The following is a 22,365-nucleotide window of genomic DNA, read 5'->3' on the forward strand; positions in this document are numbered from 1 at the left end:
AGAAACGAAGGGTTTCCAAAGCACCGCTATCTCCTTCCTCCCTTCCTGAACGCAGACCAAAGCAATGCTGATTTTCAGCAGTGGCGTCATAGGAATGATAGCCCCATTCCTACCACCTGCCAGCTAAATCTTGTGTGACAGTAGCATACAAGCCAACACACCATATGACTTAAAAAATTGTTGCTAAAGCTTGCTCTTTCATTTTGCGTGTGTGTGCACATAAATGCCCTACAGTGTTGAAAAACTGCAAAGCAATTTTGCTCATTTCAGTAGAGAAATAAATACAGGAGAAGCAGAGGAAGGAATGAAAATAGTCTGCTTTTATCTGTCATTTCCCTTTGGCTGTGGTATTTGCTACAAGGTTAATTGCACACCTCTGAATCACATCTGGGTTTTTACATACGCACCCCCTGTCTCCTTTTGCATACACTGCTCTGTCACACCTCAATAGCCAAGTGAGGAATGATGCTGTTGCCCAGCTACCAAGCTGCTTCTTTTACAGCTCCTTTTTTCAAGAAGCTCATCTAGGGCAAAGTAGATTATGGAAGAGAAAATAGTATACAAAACTAGCAGTATAGTCAGCTCCTTTCTTTCATACGCTCTCCTTTTCCACTTTAAACAACTAAAATCTCTCAAACCTTACATAGAGATAGTAGCCTCTGCTTTTACAAAGCAACTATCGGAAAGGAGCAATAGTTTAAGCTTTTTAAAATGAAATTAGATTCCTCAATTTGACACTTGCAGAATGCTGTTTGAAAAAAATCTGTAAGAAGATCTTGGAACTGCACAAATGTTAAAGCTCATTTGGAATTTGCATTTTAAACAATTGAAGAATAAAAAACAGACACAAAACAAAAAGCCTTCTTCCATACCGATCTATGTTCATGAAGAAATTATTTCACTTATCACTTGCCACTAAAGCAGTTAACTAAGTTCTTAACTTAGTTTTGCAAGGTAAGTTTAAATAATTTACTGTGAAAGAGACCTGTGTCAATTAGCCTAAACCTACTACTTACAAAACTGCACCAGTTTAAGTAGCTCAGCATGCAATCACACCTTTAATTAAAGCATGCAGTGGGATGCATGCCAGGTTTTCTTCTGGGGCTGTTTTCAGGGAGAGGGCCTACAAATGTGCTTTGAAAAACCACAGAGCTGTGGTATTGCCATCAACCTGGCAAGCAGTCTACTGGGTTTTTTTGTGAGTCTCATATTGCATCCTTGTCCACTGTGATCCTGATAATAACAGGAGCTGGACCAGTTCCTAAATTAAGTGAATGACCAGAAATGTTTCATTTCCCACAAAACATTATTTACATTCTGCATGTTCTCACAAAGGAAAATTAGCAGCAGAAAGACAATCTGCAAGCCAGTGAACTGAGCACAAATTAAGCTGTGCTTTTGCCATTGCTGAAGGTGTTTATTTTTCCACTATAACCCTTTGGCTTGTTTTGCTACAGCTCCTGGCTATGTGTCTCTTGGATGAGGTTGTCTCTCCTTTCTTAGGACTGTTGGTGGGGGAGAGGCTTTGCCACCTTCTTCCTGTTGTGATCTGTCAAACTTACTGGAGCAGAAAGGGGTGGCAAAGTCCCAAAATCAAAAGCACACCGCTCTATTCTGTTTGTCACACATGTGGTATCTGAAAATACAGAAAAAAATTACAGTACACATCACACACTCCCAAAACAAGCAAATGAGAGCAAAGACCAAAAAACTCTCTCAAGGCCTGAGCAAGGGTAGAATGTGTTTAGGGAAAAAAGGACATGGAAGAGAAATGCACAGAGTTAATAAAGCATCAACTGCCTTCAAAGAGCTCACACAAACATTTTTCCTCCTACTTTCTTGTCTTTATTTTTGTACATATTTTGCATTACCACTTGTTGCATATATTATGACCTGGTGAAAACACCAAGACCTACACATTAAGGTATCTTGAAGAAGTCACTAATGTCTGCTCTCCATACCCTAATGGTCCCCGAGATGTTACTTATATAAGAAAGTAGTCATGTTAAGAAAGATTCACATTCCAGAGAATCAGTCTTGCAAAGAAACAGGCAACCATGATTGCAACAGAACACTGCATAGGCACACCTATGGGTATAACATTTATATGTCTTGCTTAAGCCAGCTCTAAATAAAAAATGACATAGTATGGATAGAATTATGCATATATATGGTCAAGAGACTGTTACCATGAGCTTCCACTTGTTTTTTTTTTTATATTTTTGCTTAGCTTGGCCAAAAAAGTGAAGCTAAACAGGTATATATCAAGAAGTTACCTTAAGAAAGGGAGTCATACGACGGTGCATATGTATCTACGTGTACATATATACATATATGTATGCATAAATGAGGATGTGTGCATATATATAGGCACATGGAAAACAACAAGGTACTTGGTGACAGCTAGCATGGCTTCATCAAGGGGAAATCCTGCCTGACCAATTTGGTGGCATTCTATGATGGGGCTGCAGAACTGATGGACAGGGGTAGAGCAGTTGATGTCATCTACCTGGACTTGTGTAAAGCGTTCGACACTGTCCCACACGACATCCTTGTCTCTGAATTGGAGAGATATCAATTTGATAGATGGGCCATTCAGTAGATAAAGAACCGGCTGGATGGCTGCACGCAGAGTTGTGGTCAATGGCTCAATGTCCAGCTGGAGACCAGTAACGCGTGGTGTCCTTCAGAGATCGGTGTTGGGACCGGTCTTGCTCAACATCTTTGTTGCTGACATGGACAGTGGGATTGAGTGCGCCCTCAGCAAGTTTGCCGATGACACCAAGCTGTGTGGTTCGGTTGATACGCTGGAGGGAAGGAATGCCATCCAGAGGGACCTCGACACGCTTGTGAGGTGGGCTGATGCCAACCTCATGAAGTTTAAGCATGACAAGTGCCAGGTCCTACACCTGGGTGGGAGCAATCCCAGGCACAGCTACAGGTTGGGCAGAGAAGAGATTCAGAGCAGCCCTGCGGAGGAGGATTTGGGGTGTTGGATCAATGAGAAAATGAACATGAGCCGGCTTCAGTGTGCACTCCCAGCCCAGAAAGCCAACTGTATCCTGGGCTGCATCAAAAGGAGCATGACCAGCAAGTCAAAGGGGCTGATCCTGTCCCTCTACTCTGCTTTTGAGAGACCTTGCTTGGAGTACTGTGTGCAGTTCTGGTGTCCTCAACATAAAGAGGACATGGAACTGTTGGAACAAGTCCAGAGAAGGGCCACGAGGATGATCAGGGGACTGGAGCACCTCCCGTATGAAGACAGGCTGAGGAAGTTCGGGCTGTTCAGCCTGGAGAAGAGAAGGCTGCATGGAGACCTCATAGCAGCCTTCCAGTATCTGAAGGGGGCCTATAGGGACGCTGGAGAGGGACTCTTCATTAGGGACTGTAGTGACACGACAAGGGGTAACGTGTTAAACAGGGGAAGTTTAGATTGGATACAAGAAGTTCTTTCCTGTTAGGGTGGTGAGGCACTGGAATGGGTTGCTCAGGGAGGTTGTGAATGCTCCATCCCTGGCAGTGTTCAAGTCCAGGGTGGACAGCGCCTTGGGTGACATAGTTTAGTTGTCCCTGCCCATGGCAGGGGGGTTGAAACTAGATGATCCTAAGGTCCTTTCCAATCCTAAATATTCTATGGTTCTATGATTCTATATCAGAAAGATAATTTGGTTTAAGGCAGTATAAAAGAAAGAGCAACTATTATTGGAGGAAAAGAACGAAACTGGCAGAGATGAAAACCTAAGCAGCATATTATAAGCTGAGCATGTCAGCCAGGAGACCAGAGCAGGGCCGATATGGATGTAGTCTTAAAGGTAAAGACAGGAGTTTAATTTGTGACATGAAAAATGTACTTTGGAAGATAATAGTGAACACATTTTAAATAGTATACTTTTAAATGCCAGCTCTGTGAAGACTGAACATGGGTTTTTTGGTGCTTGCTGCCTGAAATGGATGGTAGAAAAGATGGGATAGTGGGAAAATGAAAATAAAACTATTTTAAAATGCATGTACTTTCCATGCATGTTAAGATTAAATGGCAACCTGCAGTCAGCAGGACTGCAATTTTGGTCAAGGGCTAAAGCAATCACTGTTTCATGCCAGCTCCTTCTACAGAGAACATGGGAGCCTTTGGATGCTGCTGGCTTGCCTCTTTTTAGGAAACTGTGGGGTGTGAAAGGAGGAAATCTCAGATTGATTTTGTTAAATAGATGAAATGAATGACCACATACCTTTGATCAGGTATTGGAACAGGCTGCCCAGGGACACACAGTCCCTGAAGTGTTCACAAACCATGTAGCCAAGGTCCTTAGTGACATGGTTTAGTGGTAGCCTTGGCAGTGCTGGGGGAACAGTTGGACTTCATGATCTTAAAGATCTTTTCAACCTGGTTTATTCTGTGCTATCATTCTAAGTTATGTCCGGCCTACACTAGAAGGCTACATGTGTGCAGTGATATTAAACTGCTCCTTTTCCTGAGACAATAAAATGGGGCAATTTCCTACTTAAACACCCGATCCACACTAGAAAACTGCTTCAAAACACCTAGTACTATGTCCAAAACAAAACAGTAATCAGCAATAGTGGTGCAGTGGGTGAAGCTGGCAACCTCTGAGGTACCATCATGGCTCCCTACAGGTAGCATGCCCAAAATACACACGACAGTTTTGTGATGTTTTGTAGAATCACAGAATTGACCAGGTTGGAAAAGACCTTTAAGATCAAGTCCAACCTTTACCCCAGCACTGCCAAGGTCATCACTAAACCATGCCACTAAGACCCTTGCCTACACGGTTTGTGAACACTTCCAGGGATGGTGCCTTCACCATTGCCCTGGGCAGCCTGTTCCAATGCCTGAACATCCTTTTGGAGAAAAAAAAATTCCTTTCCAACCTAAATCTCCCATGGCACAGCTTGAGAGTGTTTCCCCCTGAACTTGTTACTTGGGAGACTGACCCCCACCTCACTACAACCTTCATTCAGGCAGTTGTAGAGAGCCATAAGACCCCCTGAGCTTTCTCTTCTCCAGATTAAAGCCCCCAGTTCTCTCAGCCGTTCCTCATCTTGTGCTCCAGGCCCTTCACCATCTCCATTGCTCTTCTCTGGACCCACTCCAGCATCTCGATGTCCCTCTTGCAGTGAATGACCCAGAACCGGCTGACCTTCCCAAGGCCGGGTTAGCTTGTCCCAGGTCTCTGTCCTCCACCTCAAGACCCGGTGTGGAGGGCGCTGCTGCGTCCTCAAGGACCGGGCCGAGTCCTCACCCCTCACCCCACAGCCGACAGCAACCCCAGCGCCGCCACCCTGTGGAACAACCGCCAGAACGAGCATCGCCGGCACCCCCGACCACCACCTCCACCGCCGCCGTGGAACCTCCCCTCAGTGACGCCACGCGCCCGCCCCTTCCCTAGCCTTTATAAGGAGGCCACGCCCTGCCGGGCTAGTGCGCGGTACGCGGCTGCGCGCAGACGGTCCGGTAGCCCCGGGATGGGCAGTGAGCGCGGTAGTGGCGGCGGTAGAAGTTGAGGGGCTCGTTAAAGATGGCGGAGCTGCGGGAGGGGGTGAAGTACACCATGTCCCGCGAGCAGAGGGCTCCCCGTATCTCGGTGCTGCCCATCAGAATGACCGAATCCGCAATGCGAGCGCTGGAGGAGTACCGGAGCGGCAAGGTGAGGGGGTGTGTGCTTGGATGGTTTGCACCACGGAGAGGGGTGTCGCTTCGGTGTTTCGAGGTGTGCATCCCCTGTCCTCCGAGGTCCTTCTCGCAGGACCTGCGGTGGTGCATGGGCAGGTGTTGTGCTCCCTTCTCTGGGCAGCGTTCGCTCGGTCCCCGCTCCTGCTCCGTGGGGCTCCCCGGGGCGCAGCACCCCGGGGGACGGGTCCAAGGCGCTCGGTATAAGGCAGCGGGTGTTGCACTTTCCGCGGCACTTGACGAACTTCCAGCCCCACTCTCCCGCGCCTCCCGGCCAAAACTAAGGACTCCATCGTCGTGCAGTCCTTGGTGCAAGGGCCGCTGCGCTGTCACAGCAGGTTGGTCGCACCTCTCCTGGTCTGCCGCAAGCTCGAAGCCCGCGCCGCTTCCAAAAGTGACTCAGGTACTTGGTAGTTGCAGTCGCCGCCGCTTTCCTTGGTGCCGGCATGCCCCCCACTCACCGAAAGCTTTTAATTGAGGACGGGCGAGTTCCGTGCTCCGGAAAGGGGCTGCGTGTACCTGGCGACGGGCGCTGAGCGCCTCTTCTTGGGTGTTTAGGCACTCTGATGGGGAGAGGTGAATCCCGGGGGTCGCGTACACATTATAGGTGTCGCAGTTTGACACCGGGCGATTTTGTATGTTCAAGCACGCTGACTATAAGAAAAAAAAAAAAAGAAACTGCTTTCCTCACGACAGGTAGATAAGCTTGGAAGATGTTTATTTCTGATTTATGAAAACAAAATTACTTTCCTTTGGTTTTTTTTTTTCTTTATCTAAACAAGGATGAATTTCTCACTTAAATGTAATTTTCCATGAAAAAAGCATAATGCAATGCCCAGTTATCTGGAAATTGCAAACTGGCTAACAAGCTATTTGTGGTCATTCTGATCAAGAAATTAATTGAGATTCTTTTCCCTATTTCACTATTTTTTCTTCTCCTGAACTGTAAATGAGTCTCTCCACTCTTCCTGCCAGGCCTGCTTTCCCTCACCTACTCACAATGGAGTTTGAATGTGCCATGTGGAAGAATGTGGCAAAGTGGAAGAATAATAGAACACAAAAACTTGGAGCTTTGTTATTTTAGCTTCCAGAATTTCTGGGTTTAGAAAGAACCATCTTTAAAACTGTTTATCCAAATCATGCATTTCTGACTTTTGCACTGGCAGAAAATCCTTCTGTGGCACTGCTCGGGAAGTGATCGCAGAGTTATCTTGTGCAGATGCTTTGTGGTTTGTTTTATTAGTATTTGACAAGAATATCCATATCAGGAGGAAGAATCAGGGAGGGAGAGGAAACTGTCTTTGTTGTCTCAATTTTAAATAGGTCTCGTTGTGATGTGCTAGCTCACACATCTGCTTGGTGCGAGAGGAGGACAGGATTGATGGTCTGTAGCTGGTGGTACCTTCCTTCTGTCTAGCTTAATGCTCAGCTACATTGCTGGCCCATTTCAGTTCTGACTGTGCAACTGAAAAATTTGCAATGAAGGGTAAAAATCAGCCTTGCTGAAAACTGAGGAATGTGATAAAGGGAATACGTGGAAGGTAGCAGACAGCTCTACTGCTGCCTCTGTCCTGGGCTGGAAGATCTTATTTGTATAATGCTGGTAATATCAAAAAAAGTTGTAGAGGGGAGAAATCAGGATAACCCTCCTATGACCTACTTATCACCATCACCTGTAGAATCTGGGCAGCTAGTAATCAGTTTCTGCATACTTAATTGCTTAATGTTCAAATTGAAACAGTCTGCATAAAGAATGAAGCACTCCTTGTTACTGCTGCTCAGGATTTTCTTAGCTGCCATGACAGTTAAAGTTTGAAACACTCTTGAATTCTTACATGAAAAACATTAGCTTCACCTCCTTCTTTACAAATACAGAATAGAGGTTGTATCTCTTGGGCAGGCCTGATCTCTGCAGCATTCCGTAGGTGAGGAGAAATTCTGATGCCATCCTTGCTTTATGCACTCCATCGTCTGGCCTGGGGCTGACTGGTTTCAGGGGATGGAGAGCATTCTTGCCTAGACTTCCTTTGACTGTATTGAGCAGCATGCTTAAAGATCCTTGCATATCATCTGTGGCAGTATTAATTTAAAGCATAGCTAATCTTTTTGTATTCTGTGTAGCAGGGAGCAATACTTTGGCTTTAGTTTGGTTAAGTGCTGTGTGTTGCCCTGGAGGATAGCGTTGCAGCCACACTTCTGGAGAGAACTGAGGGAAGTGTGGGATGGCTTGCCCTGGTTCAGTGTCTGTGTCCTGCAGGAAGGATGTCCTGTGGTCCTGCACTAAAAGCAAGGCCAAGCAGCCCCTGCCCACCTTAGGAATGGGTAAGTGCTGGAGGGAATGGGTAAAGAAAGGAGCCAGACTTAACTCTTTCAGGCACCATGGACTGTTAAGCTGTTGATGGCCATGCAACAAGAATACAGCTTTATTTTCCAGTTCAGCTAAGGAGTTCTACTTGTCAGCTTCCTTAGGAAGGGCAGTCCCATTTTCTGCCAGAACGCCACCTCTTTCCCTCTTCCAAGGGGGATCCTGTCTGGTCCCAGAGCTGCAATATCAGTACTGTGGATCCAGGAGATGGGGTGCACAGATGGAGATGTGCCAGGGAGGCCCATTCTGTGCTGCATGTGCATGCTGCTTCTGCTTATGTTGTTCCAGTGCTGTCAGTCTGGTTTTGGTGGTTGAGTGCTTCCTTTGGCAGGATCCCTTTGTAGGCTGCCACTGCTGTATGCTGGTCATGGGTACAGTGAAGGGAACCAGGAGCTACAGGTAAGCTTATTGAGTGCCAAAAAGTCTCAGTGAAAATCTTAACTTTGTTTTTTTCACATCTGACACCCAAAACTACCAGGTAATACAGATTGTTATCATCTCTTACTGCTTGTAAAATGGTATTTAAGCCTGCTCATGATGAATAGGATAAATGAACTGGTTTTTGTGAGGTGCTGCTAAGGTCTTTTCAATGTTTTGGGTTTTCCTGCTTACTGAATACTGTGTGGGAGGCATTGCATATTTAAAAAAAGAAAAAAGCCACACACCAAAAATTAAAACAACCAACAAAACACTAACTCCAAAACTCAAAAAATCAGAATGGAAACACCAAAGGAGGCTAAGTTCCTGTTGCATCTCCATATCCATGAAATGGCTCTGCTACCCAGAGCATGGGGTTTTTTTTTATGTATTACATGTTGGGAAGTCAGAGTTGGCTATCAGAACTTAGTAAGTGCAGCTTGGCTGGTTGCTTTGGTACCTCACTGTCTTTCCAGCCAGTGAGAAGCATGATGTGATGGATGCACTCGCTGGAGTGTGTATGTAAGGAGGGTTCCTCCATGGAAGCGGTACTATTCTTTGTAGTAATTTAATGGATTTTGTCAGTGCAGGTAGTCTTTCCATCCAAACGCTTTTTAGTTCTCCTTGCGAGACCTCTATAATAAATTGTGTGGATACTTGGGATTCTCTGAATTGACTAATAACATTTTTTGGCTCACTGATTGGCTGAAGCCCTGAAAAGGAAGAGAAGGTGCTTATAGGAAGATGAGGGAGAGTGGGGAAATCCTTAGGATGGCATTCCCAGGGAGTTCCAGTATCTTCTTCTAGCCTCCTCCTGCATAATACATAGCTGTTTAAAAATTATCAAAGCACATGAAGAATTTTATAATACATCATAATCTTTAATGTGCTGATATGAAGGCATCTTCTGCTTCTCTGAGTCACCATGGCTGAAAAACAGTAAGTAGCTTCGTGTACAGGGGTGTTGACGTGTAAGTATGTGAGTTGTTTGCAGTGTGCCATGTGTGTGCACAGAGACTTAAGCAAAACAGTGGACCTGGAGAAGCTCTTGAGTTTTTGGCCCCTGAATTAAGGAGAGATATACGACCTGACTGTCACACCTCTAGCTAATATTTTTAAGCAGGCCTGTGTAGGAGAACTTATTCCTTATCTAAATAGAGAGCAGTTACGTAAGGGTGATGGAGAGAGTCACTGGTGTTCTGCAAAGCTCTTGGGTGCTCTGTCAACCCACGTTTTGAGTCACCTGTACAATCCTAGTTTGTGAGAGATGCAAGGAAAGACAGCTGTCCTTATCTTGCTCTCTTCAGCTGTAGCAGGAGAGACCATGAAGGCTGAGGTATGAAAGATATGGTACTGTGGCTCGGGGAATTGTAGGTAAGGTGATGGTAGAAAATGATATTGCCCACATCTTCAGCACTGGAGCAAGAGGGCAGCTGATGGAGCTGGTAGAAAAAAGTGAAGTAAGTGAGTCTGTTCACCTTTTGAATGGTGGACTTGTGCACCTTGCCATCATAGGAGGCTGGGAGTGGGCAGTATCAGAAGGTCTGAACAGGGACTCAACTAATTAGTGGACAGCAAGTGTATAAATGGATGCAGTACAGGGCTAATGAGGGTTGCAGCCTCTAAAACACCTAATGAGGGCAGATGGTGAGGAAGTATGAGGGGAATGAGCATGGGAAAGTGGTGGGACTTCTGGTCTCTGGCTTCTCCAAAGCTTCATACTCTTTGCTGTGAGAAAAGAAATGCAGAAAACCTGGGTGATCTTGGGATCAGAGGGAATGGGGGTTTGGAGTAGCGCTTCCTGCATCTGTGCTGAAACCTGAGATCCACCTCCTCAGGTCCACAACTTGTGGTGGTTGTCAGCTTGTCAGACACAGAGGTGACAAAAGGTTTGGCTGCCCCTCTCCGTGCCACAGCAGCCTGCTGCTCCAGGCCATTTCTCAGCACATAGGTGGGACCTTTCTGCTTGATGCCCTGCTAAATTCAGATTATTTTTAATGGCATTTTTTCTCACTGAAGCAGGGGAGGTGGCTGGTTACACCAGCACAGTTGCTCCAGCTCAAAACCCAGTTTGTGTCAAATTCTGTGAGTCACTGCTTCGGTGATGGCTGCTGCGTGGTCCTATGCTTATCATTGCATTGCGGGTCTGGCTCAGTGTTTTGTGAATTGCCTTCATAGGTTAAACTTCATTCTGGAAAATGTCAGACAAGGGTTAGGATTCACACCTGTTAGCCAGACTTTGTGTAACACTAATTTTTAAAATTAGCTTACTTGGGATGTGCTGATTAAGCAGACAGGTACATTAGTAGTCTCAAACTCATCTCGTTTCTAAAACTTTCTGCCTGTAAGTTGGAAGGTTTGTGGAGACAAAGTTTTCAGCAGGCCATTTCAGTGTTTAAGGTTGTACTTATTGTTGGCTGCTGTGTATCTTGAGAAAATGTATAAGCCTCCAATTGTGGAAAAACAAGCATAGTCATTTCTAAAGACCCTACTGCCAATGCATGTGGGAGCTCCAGCCCTCCAGTGGTATTACTTCTTCCTGAGCCCCTCTCCAGGGTTTTGTGGCACTAGGTGATGCTCTTAGGCAGTGTTGAGACTTGGCTTAGTCGTACATTCCAGCACTCGCTGGTACCTATATAAGCAGCACCAGCTCATTGCCAAGATCAGTGTGGTGGAGAGTTTCCTGCTGGGTGAGTGAGACAGATTTTATTGCAAAAGGGTGAGAGAAGTGCAAGTGAAGGAGGAGGAATCTGGCTGGAAGGAAGAGAGGGCAGGGTTGCATCTAAATCGACTTCCCAATCCTGCGTGCTTCTGAATGGCACCTAAACTCCAAATCCATAAACACTTGCTTTTGCTGGAATAAAGTCTTTATTCATTAGGATTTCATCCTTTGGTGCAACTTGTTTAGGTTAAGTGTTTGCAGTGGGCTGGCAAACTCCCTGCAACATGTTATGGACAAAGCCTAGCAAATTGAGCTTGTCAGCATAGCTGACCATGGTTTTGTGTCCAGCAGCATAATTTCAGGATTCAGTAGTGCTGAGCAAAGTAGCATTGCTGCTAGAATGGGATATTCTTATCAGCAGGCTCCTGCTGGCACTGGTTGCTGTTTGGGCTGTGTTGAGGAGTAGACCTGACCAGAAGCCAGCTTGTGACAGAGAAAAGACATTTCCAACTAGCAAGCTCCTTGATTGTTTTTTTTTTTGTTTTTCCTTTAACATTTGCACATCTTCACAGACTATGGTGTCAGCACAGCAGTAGTAAAGAACTCTTCCATCCTTGCAGGTCAGGTGCAGGCTGAGAGACTTCATAGTGACAAGGTGCAAATGTCTCTTATTATTTTTGGCCATGTTGTGTATTTCGCTTGGCAGATAGGTACTGAAGAAGTGAGGATTGTTTGAGGGAGCTCAGGATTTTTTGGGAGCCAGTTTGATTTTTGACTTTAAGACACATGCTTGTTGAGGTTAATTAATGAATTAAGAGTGTGAGGGAGAAGAGGCTACTCCTTGCCTTCCTGAGGACAGCTGGGCTGATTGCACTGCTGGGAGACGGTAGGATGCTTGGTTTCTAGTGTTGCAAGTGCTCCTTGGCGTTACTGGTCCACACCTGGGGATCTAAGCAAAGAGCAGGTAATCTTGACAGTGGGAAGTGACAGGGCCCTGTGTGTTGTCTTGACGAGGAAAGCTGTTGTTGTCAAGACCCTTTGAGTAGACAGGTTGCTTGTGTTCATCACGTAATCTAAGCTGATACCTAGAACTCAAGTACATGTGAAAATGTGTCATTGAATAGTCTCGTCCGAAACGAAGCCATCTCAGTCCATAAGCAACTGGGTCAGTAGGGCAGGGTTTGAGAGTGGGAAAGCACATAATTTTGGACTCCCACATTAGTGGTACTTCAGGCAGAGAAGGGATTGGTTTTCCCTTCAGTGCCAGCAGATACCACTGTACAGCGTTTTCTAGGCTCCCTGTGGTACCCTGATGGTGATAAAGTATCAGCTCTTGTGCTCCTTGGCGCCATATGGGGGAAGCCCTGCATGCTGCAAGGAGCCTGGAGCCACTGCTGGAGCCCTGGCCCCTGGGATCTGCATCATGGTAGGAGCATGAGGAGTTTGCTGTGGGCGCATCCACCTTCTCTCTCTGCAGACAAAGAACCCTCTGCGGGAGTGTGGAGTTTTGTCAGTTTACTTACATTCTACTTACTTTTCTTCTCGTAGGATTGTGTTTCTTCTCAGCCTTCAATTCAGTTTCAAGGATCCCAAGGGGTAAGTATTTTGTACTGATATTGGAAAATAGATGCAGTGTAGTTTAACCACTTTTGCTTTTTTTAAATACTCTATATTTGTAAAATCTGCTTAGTGCCAGATGTTTCGCATTGTATATTTTCTTAGTAATTATTAATTCAGTGTAGTTGAAAGTGAATCATGCTTTAGATATGCTTCTTTTTTATCTTGCTTTTCTCACTTTTTAGCCTAAATCTGAAAGCAATGGGAATACCTTATAAGTCGTCAACTAAGCAGGGCAAATTTAATATTTTAAAATGGACTTTCAGTGGTTGGTTTCAAGGTGTAAAGCAGAATGGCAGTGCTGAGGGGTAGGGGTTTGTATACCACAGACTACTGATTGTTCTTGACCCTGTCCTGAAACTCTGACAGTATTTCAAGCCTGTTGAAAAGTTGAAAGAAAACATGAGGAAATGAGGCCTCCTAAAGGCCATAGGTCCTGTTAAACAATCAGTTTTGCAATGATGCAAATTGGAGAACTAAGGCTGAAGGTAAAATTAAATACAGACTGCTTTCCAAGTAGAATGATTTAAGATTTTGGGTTTAATATTTGAATTTTAAGGGATGGTCAAAGACTCATTTTTAAAGACTGCCCACAGATGTGAAACTACAGCCCTAGTCCAGCTCAGTCTGGCTGAAGGGTACTCAGATGTTGGGAGAATCGTGTCTATAACAAACCTACTTCTACAGACAAAAGTCTCTTAACATTGCACTTGTAAGATCCTTTCCCATTGTAGATTATTTGCAATTTAAACTATACTGTCAAATATTTATACTAGTAAAAGAATTTCTTTGCTAGAGTGGATAATCATCAGCCAAAATAGCAGTACCAGGAGAGAGTGGATGGGAACACAGATCTATCTGAATTCATGCTGCCATCAAGAGGAAAGTTGTGTTGTTGTTTGTTAATTTGGCTGGGAAGTGGAATGGACTGTCCAGATCCATTGATCAGCTTCCTGACCCGCTGTTTATGGCAGCAGGTGCCTGAGGGCTGCAAGGGATGGAGCAAGAGATGAATTCAAAATAAGCTCTCAGAGTAGAAATAATGAATCTATCTGGTAACATGATGTCCTGCAAGTGAAGGAAAAATTACCAGTATGCTTTATCTGCCCTGTACCCACTCATTCTGTGCAAAAGTTCATGTGCTGCTTTCTTCCATGTTCTCTGGTATCAGCTTCAAGGCAGTAGTACGTGAAGTTTGAGATGTTACTAGGCTGGGGGAGGCTTTATTTCTCAGCTGTAAAAAATCTGGGGCTTTTATGAAAAAGTGTCAAAATCTTGGGGCCACAAGAGTGCTGAGGAGCCAGCTGTTAACTTTCAGTGTTGTCACCCCTCTTTCCACTAAAAAGTTAATCCAGGTCTGTGCTTTTTCATCATGTAACTCAGCAGTAAGGTTTGCTCCCTTGCTCTTTAAGATGGAAACATCTACAGGGACCTTGCTGCTTGCTGCAGAAGTAATAAGCTCGCATAGAATCATAGAATAGTTAGGGTTGGAAAGGACCTTAAGATCATCTAGTTCCAACCCCTCTGCCTTGGGCAGGGATAGTTCACGCTAGACCAAAAGTACATTTCAAATCTATCCATATTTAAATAAAAGCAAACTAAGCAACTTATTGCAGAAATTTCCTAGAGCCTAAGTCTCAGCAATAAGGAGAGAAATTTAAGGATATTAGGGCAGATGATAAGTTAAAACAGGACATTTACTACTGTACATACTGCAGGAGGGAAATGTTTAGGTCATTATCTCTGTATTGTGCAGCCTTACATAGTACTTAGTATTTCCAGAGTACACCAGTTGCATGACAGAGGGCTGGCCTGGCCCTTTGAAAGGTCTGCCTTCCTCCTCTGGACTGGTTTCCAGTTGCAGGTTTACAGAGTGAAGAGTGTTCAAGATGCATTCTTGCCAAGGTGTTGCAGGTCACCTATAATGGCAGAGAATTTCCTTAAATGCTGCTAGAAACAGGCAGTGACTTTTGTCTCTCAAAAGTTTTTCCTCTGCAATTCATGCAACTGTCTTAACTTCCAGATGAGGATAAAATACTAATATTAAAAACAAAGTTGTTCTTTTTTTTTACTGTTTAGTATTCCATATTCCATCTCTAGTTACACATACTCTACTCCCAGTCCTCTGTGGATGATCGTAAAGGCTGGAGTGGAGAAGTACAGGTGCCTTCTGCCTTGGAGTGATCTAAAGTTGTGTTACATGTGGGAATTGAGGAAAGGAGGCTTACGCAAGAAGCTACAAGGGAGAAGCTTTTATTTCATGTATATGTTCAACAAGAAGCCAGTATTCATGCCAGATGGGTTCTGCAGTCATGTTGCAAAAAAAAAAAAAAAAAAAAAAAAAAAAAAAAAAAACCCCACTAGCAAGCTTAATTTTTTTGTGTTGCATGGTAGAGTTGCTCTGAAGGAATCTGGAGCTTGATGGAAGTATATAGATGGCCTCTGAAGGCACAACAGCAAATCTGCTAATGCAGTAAGATGGTTTGCATTCTTTAGGATAGTAAATCATTTGTCCGTACTGCATAGATAGCCTCTAGATGCAGTTCAGCTGAAGAACCACTGAAACTGTCCTGGAACAGTTTGCACAAAACATAGGTAAGAACCCTGTGATTTCTGAATTAATAAAATAGCTGCTGACTGTTAAAATACTTTCACACGAGATCACAGGGTGGTCTTTGGGAAGGAAAACTTTTCTTATGTTTGGAAATATCTCACTCCCAGTCTGGATGGTAATGTCTGCTGCTGGCTGAAATACCTGAAGGACACAGAGGGACTGCAAGAAATGGGTTATTACATCATAATTTTTAAGAAATACCTTGTAATTAAAAGTTTTGGAGTACATACACCTAAGCTGCCTGGAGGATGTAGCAGCCATGCTGTGCTAGATAAAATAGCCCTGAGGAATGTGAATATTGGCAATTAACTTTTAATGCAGTAGGGATACATTTAAATATATAAAAAATAAAGTTTGTTTATAGTCCAGTGTACTTCTGTAGTGATAATGTTTCAGACAACTGCTGTTTCCATGATGTGGCTTCTCTCCTTTATTTTTAACTTTCTCTGTTATGTCCTGCAACTTCCAACTAAATTTATTAGACATAATTTACGAGGCATATGCTATACCTGTAGCTGGTGATGTCCTTGATCTCCTGCCATGATGCACATCCCTAAATTGGAGGGTTCTGCAAATATTTATTTTTACCTCCTTTAACCCCATATAGAGGCTTACAGTGTGAAGTGGGTGCTGGTGTGGGTATGGTTTGTGAGCTACCGTATCTTACCCTTAAAAGGTGAGGTGGTAAGGTTGAAATGATTCTGAGAAAAGACAAGAGAAAGACTGAGAGGGAGGGAGTACTTGAACATGTATGCTGAACAGAGGCACCTGAAAATACAGTGCTCATGTCAACCTGATAAGATGATGCTATACTATAGAAGAACAAGAAGAGAGAGTAGGTAGATATGTTTAGAAAGGAATTAGGTGACTCAACTGTGTTCTTGAGACCTGACTTGGAGCCCTGTGTGCGGTTCTGGTGTCCTCAACGTAAGGACATGGAGCTGCTGGAGCAAATTCCATAGGAGGCCACTAGGGGGCTGGAGCACCTCCCATGCAAAGGCAGACTGAGAAAGCTGGGGCTGTTCAGCCCGGAGAAGAGAAGGCTGTGTGGACAGGTCATAGCAGCCTTCCAGTATCTGAAGGGGGCCTACAAGGATGCTGGAGAGGGACTCTTCATTAGGGACTGTGGTGATAGGAGAAGGGGTGGTGGGTTCAAATTTAAACAGGGGAAGTTCAGATTAGGTATAAGGAAGAAGTTCTTTACTGTGAGGGTGGTGAGGCACTGGAACAGGTTGCCCAAAGAAGTGGTAAATGCCGCATCCCTGGCAGTGTTCAAGGGCAGGTTGGATGGGACCTTGGGCAGCAAGGTTTATTGTGAAGTGTCCCTGCCTGTGGCAAAGGGTTGGAACTGTATGATCTTAAGGTTCTTTCCAACCTGAACCATTCTGTGATTGTATCACTCAGTCTTGGAAAGCAAAATACATCTGGCCTGAATTGAGGATACTGTAACAGCATACAGTACAAGCAGGAATGATGGAAAAGAGAAGGACAGAAGTACAAAAAGCTAAGAGCCGCAGAAACTGGAGTGATTCTGGACAGGAGGTTTTGGAGAAAATGATTAAAACTGCTCCTACATTAGAGAGTCAAATGAGGATGGTATGTCAGAGTAAGATAGGGTAATATGATAGATCCAGAAATCAATTATTAAGAGGAAGGGATTAAAGTCAAGAGTCTGAATTGTTCTAGTGGTTATTCTCTATTACTGAATCCATTAGATGGTAAGAAATTGCAACCAGTTTGAGTACATAGAATTTAAACTAGCATTTTAGAGTAGACAGCAGAGGGTCAAGTTGCTCGATATTTGTTCTGAAGTGTTCCCGCCTGGCCAGATGTGACACTGGGGGCCATTTAGGGCACAACATGCCACTCTCCATGCACATCAAATTGATAATGCTGAAGGGTCTGCAGCATTGAGTTTTGCCAGGAAAACTTCCCTGTCATGGGGTGAAAGGCATAAGGCAGGAATGGGGTACCTCTGTGTGTCACAAACAATGCTTTTGGTGATGCCCACTTCTGCCTTGTTTTCCCCAGGTTGTACAGACGCTTGATTGGAGCTTACCAGAGTTCATCTGTGTTTAAGTCTTGATTTCTTTTTTTTTTTTTTTTTTTTTGGTGTGTGTGTGAGTCAGTTAAAAGGACACCATTCTGTGATTCTGAAATAGGCTTGGTAGCATACTGTCCTGTGTCACTTATTTTCATTTGTGAAGGTTTAGAAGTGCTTCTCTGCATTCTTTTGTTTCCAAACAGCTTGATGTAAGAAGACTTTACCATTTTGTCCTGAAGTCTCAAATTTCAAACTCATAAAAACTTTGAGACTTAACCTCTACAGAATGTTTGTTCTTTCACTTTTTGTTTCATGTATCCTATGCTTTTTTTTTTTTTTTAATTAAAGAGAATGCCACACCAACTTACTCCTTACTCCTGACTGGCTGGGTTTAGACCACGACACTTTCTTACAGGATTTCCTTTAGAAAAGGCCTGAGCAATGGTCTTCTAGTTCTTACAAAGTTTGAGCAAAATATATCATAAAAATTTGAGAATGAAAGTAAATTTCTAAACCCTTTCTTTGCTTCTGCAAAGACAGCTGTCACAGTGGTGGTAGTAGATGGCTCCCTCATCATCTTCAGCCTCTGTGTGTGAGGGAATCTTTAAAACATTCAGTGTTTCCATTTGAGTTTGCTCCTGGGAGGTCATTGTTGGTGATAAGCTTCATAGGCATCTGCCGGTAAGGAGGCAAACTTGTTTTTCTCATACTTTATCAATGTCTTTTTCAATATCTGGGAGAAGTAGGACCTCACTGATGACAGTGGAACAGCAACAAACATGTTTTTAAATGTGCTTCAAGGCTGCTTCTGCCTTCATGTTATTGCATCAAAACACACTGAGGCACTCTGAGGTTTAATACCCACAGCAACCTTCCAGAATTTGAGATATGAATATGAGGGTACAGAAATGCCTGATGTATATGCACTATGTTTCTGTGCATGCCATTCTTCAGGCTGATCAGTGAAAAATAAAGTTTTACTCAAAATAAGCTGTGAGAATGAGTCCCAGCATGCATAGCAACACTTACCTGCTTCTTCTGTTCAGCTGTATTTCTTGAGGGGCAGCCTTGGCTTGATCATAGTAGATAGCTGTTTTTCCAGAAAGTGTATCAGGCTAAAAGACACTACCTCTGCTACAGTGGGTTGATTTCAAATTGTCAAATTCATGCATACATACCTGCAGTGTTTATAGTAAAACCACTATACTGAAACATTCAATCAGTGGTAGTAAATTTTGTAGAAAGTAGATCAATTTTAGCATCATTTAGGCCCGGGTGGTCATCTCAGGTTTATAGTTGCTCTGTAGTAACTTTCATAATCATTAAAAGGTAAAGCTGCACATGAAATCCGAGATTGTGCGTTTGGTAACTCTCCCAGTTTATTTCCATTCTTATATAAAATGCATGTATTGAACTTTTAAGAATACTAGTACTTCAAGCTTAAGTAAGAGAATATGGTGTTCAGGTGACTTGCCTTTCTCTTTCACGTCCAGTCACTGTCCCAAGCTGTTACAAGCTCTGCCAGTACTAATGATTAAAATATAAATGGTAATGGAATTGTGTTGTAGTAGGGCATTGTGCAAATTACATTGAAGTTTATAAAACCAGTCTCACAAGCAAAATATTGAAAGATTTCTAAAAGTCTGTTAAATACTGCTTTTTTATATCTTTGTCCATCTTATTTAATATTCCATTAAAAAAATCAAGCAGATTTCAGGAGAATAGCTTTTTTTTTTAGATTTATTGCCAGCTAGTTTTACCTTTAGAACGAAGTAGTTGGATGGCAGTAGGCTTTTTGTGCTTCAGTATTGTTTTATATGGCAGCAGATTAAAAAATGGGCTTATGCCAATTATCAGTTTAATGCTTCCTCGTACTTACATTTTTAACTTCCAGCAGAATGCAGCAAATTCTATACTAAGTCATTAGTTCAGCCAGGGAAATCCAATGTTACTACATCTGATTAAGCTTACAAAAATATTTATATTTTACATTTATGTAAACAATTTCATCTAGAGGTAAGTAGAAGAAAAATTTTAACTCCTCTTGAAATTCATCCTTTATACTTTTAAGTAGTTTTACTCTTGTAATTTGGGTGTTGCTGGAGCTTTTTTCCCTTCTTGGAGCTAATTCCCATATCTGCTTCATTGGGACCAAATAAACCACAAAGCTGGGGCAGTGTTTGATATGGTCTGTGAATTGCACTCATCTGTTCTGCCAGCTGAGCTTCGGTCCATTTAATTGTACTTGGGTGCATGTGTTTAAAGTTAAGCATGTGTGTATTAATTCCACTAAATGGGAAAGGATGGCTTGCTACTTGGGCACTTTGCTGAGTTAAGAGGCTGATCAATGGCAGTTTTTTGCAGTGCAGTTACTGCTGTGACAGACACATAACTAGTGCTGCTTCCAGAGGGAGAATTGTGCCAAAGCAGCCTTTTTAGGGATGTGATTGAAATCATAAGAAAACTTTTGAATCACAGTTTGTCATTTAAAATTATGGTCCTAATTAATCGCAAGTAAAAAAGTGTAGACTAAAGTTTTTACATAAACTTTTTTTTTCCTTTTAGCTTATTAAAATTCCCAAAGTTGATCAGTCAAATGAAATGAATACATTTAACTTCGTAGTGTCAAATATTGGCAAAGATAACTCTCAGGGAAGCTTTGACCTGTTCCAGCAAAAGGCCTCAGGGTAAGTTTTGCTTAATGTTTTCTTTCATTGCAAATTTAAGTAGATTCTGTGGCTTTGAACATACAGAGAAAACCTTTAACAGAAGCACTCTCTGCTTATGGGCTGCAGTAGAAAATTAATTCCTAGCAATAGCATGATTTCTTACTAATTATAAATACTTGCTTTTACATAGAATTCTTTTTGGTTTTGCTCTTTGAAAAGTAACTTTCTAACCTCCTGGTGCTGTTTTTGAAAGCATTTTGAGCTCAGCATCATCCAGGCTAGACCAGAGCCATTCTACAACCATATATAAATATGATTATGGCTGGCAGCATGCTAGCATGCTGGCCATGATGGATGGTTGTCTTATTTTAAGAACCACATCAGTTAGTGGCCTTACCCATAACTGTATGACCATGGTGTTTCAGAACCCAAATGTAATACAGCAGTGCCTTGTCCTGGTGCCTTGAGTCAAATTGAACAGTGTTAACATCTATTAAAAAGACAAGAAAATACTATTTGCCTCAGCTTCTAGAATACTATGTTTAGTAACAGTGGCACTGAATAACTGTTCAATTTGATTGATTAGCACATTGCAGGGAGAGTTCATGTATCGATTTGCAAAGCGGATAAAAAGCAGGCAGACCAGCACAGGTCTCCAAAATGTGCTGCTCAGGTTCTTGGTCACAGGAGAGCTTCTAGCCTCAATTTCAAAGCTGAGATTTGTATAGATAGCAGGCTTTAGGAGCAATAAAAAAAAAAAATGAGCTGATTTAATAAGCTCTTTGCCTCACAGGAGATCTCTCAGCATCCTCATCCTCGTTGTTTTTCCCCTTGCTTTAGGTCTTTTCTACTGCAGTACAGTCTTTCAATGAGCTCACTTAGATGATGGGATTGGCAAAAAGCCAGATGGTTTAGTGGCAGACTTGGGAGAGCTTGGGCAGTGTGGTTTTTTTCGGGATTTTCTTTTGGGTTTTCACTGTATCTGAAAGGAGCCAGACAGCTGCCAAGGCAGCTGGTAGAAGTGCATGTCAGGCATGAGAGGTCCTGCACACTCTCCCAAGCATCTCTGAGGGCACCTGCTTCTTTGGGAAGGAGTACCTTCAGTTAAATTAAATTGTATTTTTTAAGATTAAATTTGAGCTGCTTTAGCTCTGAATAATTCTGAATAACATGTCTAGGTAGTTTTGTGGTTTGTCAAATGTTTCTTTTACTCTGGTAGTTTGTGGTAGTCAAATGTGGTTTGACTACAAGGTCCTTTGTAGCCAGCTCTCAGTTTGTGCGAAGTGACTGCAATGTTAAGGCAAAACTTGAGTAGTGTTACATGCAGAGTCAGATTGTGTTTGGTTTTGGTTTTTTTAAGAAAAGATAAAACCAGAAACATCTTCTGCAGGGTGTCTAGTCTAATTTTGTGCTCGGGGCAGCTCTGCCTTCAACACTGGCTTGGAGGAGGATTGCACAGGCCGAGGAGGAGGATTGCATGTCACAGTCCATGCTCAGCAATTCAGGTTGTGAAAAAGATTGTGAAGTCAGGGATGTTCAGGGAAGAGGGCAATGGCTAAAAGCTGTGCTTTCCACGGCAAGAAGGATCTTTCTGATTGTTGTTTGTGTGGTGATTTCAGAGCAAGGAATACATAGCTCTAGGCTATGGACAAAATTGTAGCTGAAATACTGGCCATTGGCTTAGTCCAGCTTTGTGACTTTCAGAAATTACGTAAGTTGAGAAATGAGATTCTTGACCCTTCTTGAAGCCTTGGTGGGGAATTTAGGGTGGTTGAAGTGTTTCAGGTTAGCTAAAGCTTGTGTCCTTTTCTTAGTCAGAGCTGTTCAGTGGTGGGTGCCACACAGCATCCTTGTTACGAGCAATGGTAGTTAGGCCAGTTTAAAGAGAGCTCTGAGTGTGCACTTGGACTGATCATGGTGGTCCGTGCTCCTCCAGAAGCTCCTCCTGGAGCCTAGCACCTGCCCTGAAGCTGTCGAGGAGACATTGCCATCCTTTGCCTCATACAGGGTTTGCTGTCAGTGCCTCTTCTCAAATGTGAGTCCTCAGAGGAGCACAAGCACACTTAAGCACTGGAGTGACTCCCTGAGCTGTCCCCACCATTGTCATGGCAGCCATTACCAGCACAGCCCTGAGTCTGCCCAAGTACACTTACATGAGGAGGTTGTGATTACGCTGACAAACAATTTGGGTGTGTAGAGACAATTCGAAATGTATTTACACCCTAGCTACCTGTCAGAACTAGAAAATGTTTTTCTTCACCTGTTAAGGCAGGTTTTGAAGTTCCTGA

The 22,365-nt window shown here is 43.3% G+C and overlaps 1 protein-coding gene across 1 annotated transcript in view; it reads left to right on the forward strand.

Annotated features, from left to right (window-relative positions):
* The first annotated feature begins 5,433 nt into the window (after window positions 1–5,433).
* The window catches only part of ELL2 (elongation factor for RNA polymerase II 2), a 34,286-nt gene continuing 17,354 nt past the window's right edge, over window positions 5,434–22,365 (forward strand). Inside the window, exons 1-3 of the mRNA XM_062628496.1 lie at window positions 5,434–5,666; window positions 12,682–12,729; window positions 19,974–20,095. Coding sequence (XP_062484480.1) covers window positions 5,538–5,666; window positions 12,682–12,729; window positions 19,974–20,095 — 299 coding nt within the window. The 5' untranslated portion in view covers window positions 5,434–5,537. The remainder of the gene's footprint in view (window positions 5,667–12,681; window positions 12,730–19,973; window positions 20,096–22,365) is intronic.

The sequence above is a fragment of the Pezoporus occidentalis genome, unplaced genomic scaffold (genome assembly GCF_034315485.1).
Source record: "Pezoporus occidentalis ecotype Australia unplaced genomic scaffold, CSIRO_AGI_Poc_V1 ctg318, whole genome shotgun sequence".
NCBI classification, from domain to species: Eukaryota; Metazoa; Chordata; class Aves; order Psittaciformes; family Psittacidae; genus Pezoporus; species Pezoporus occidentalis.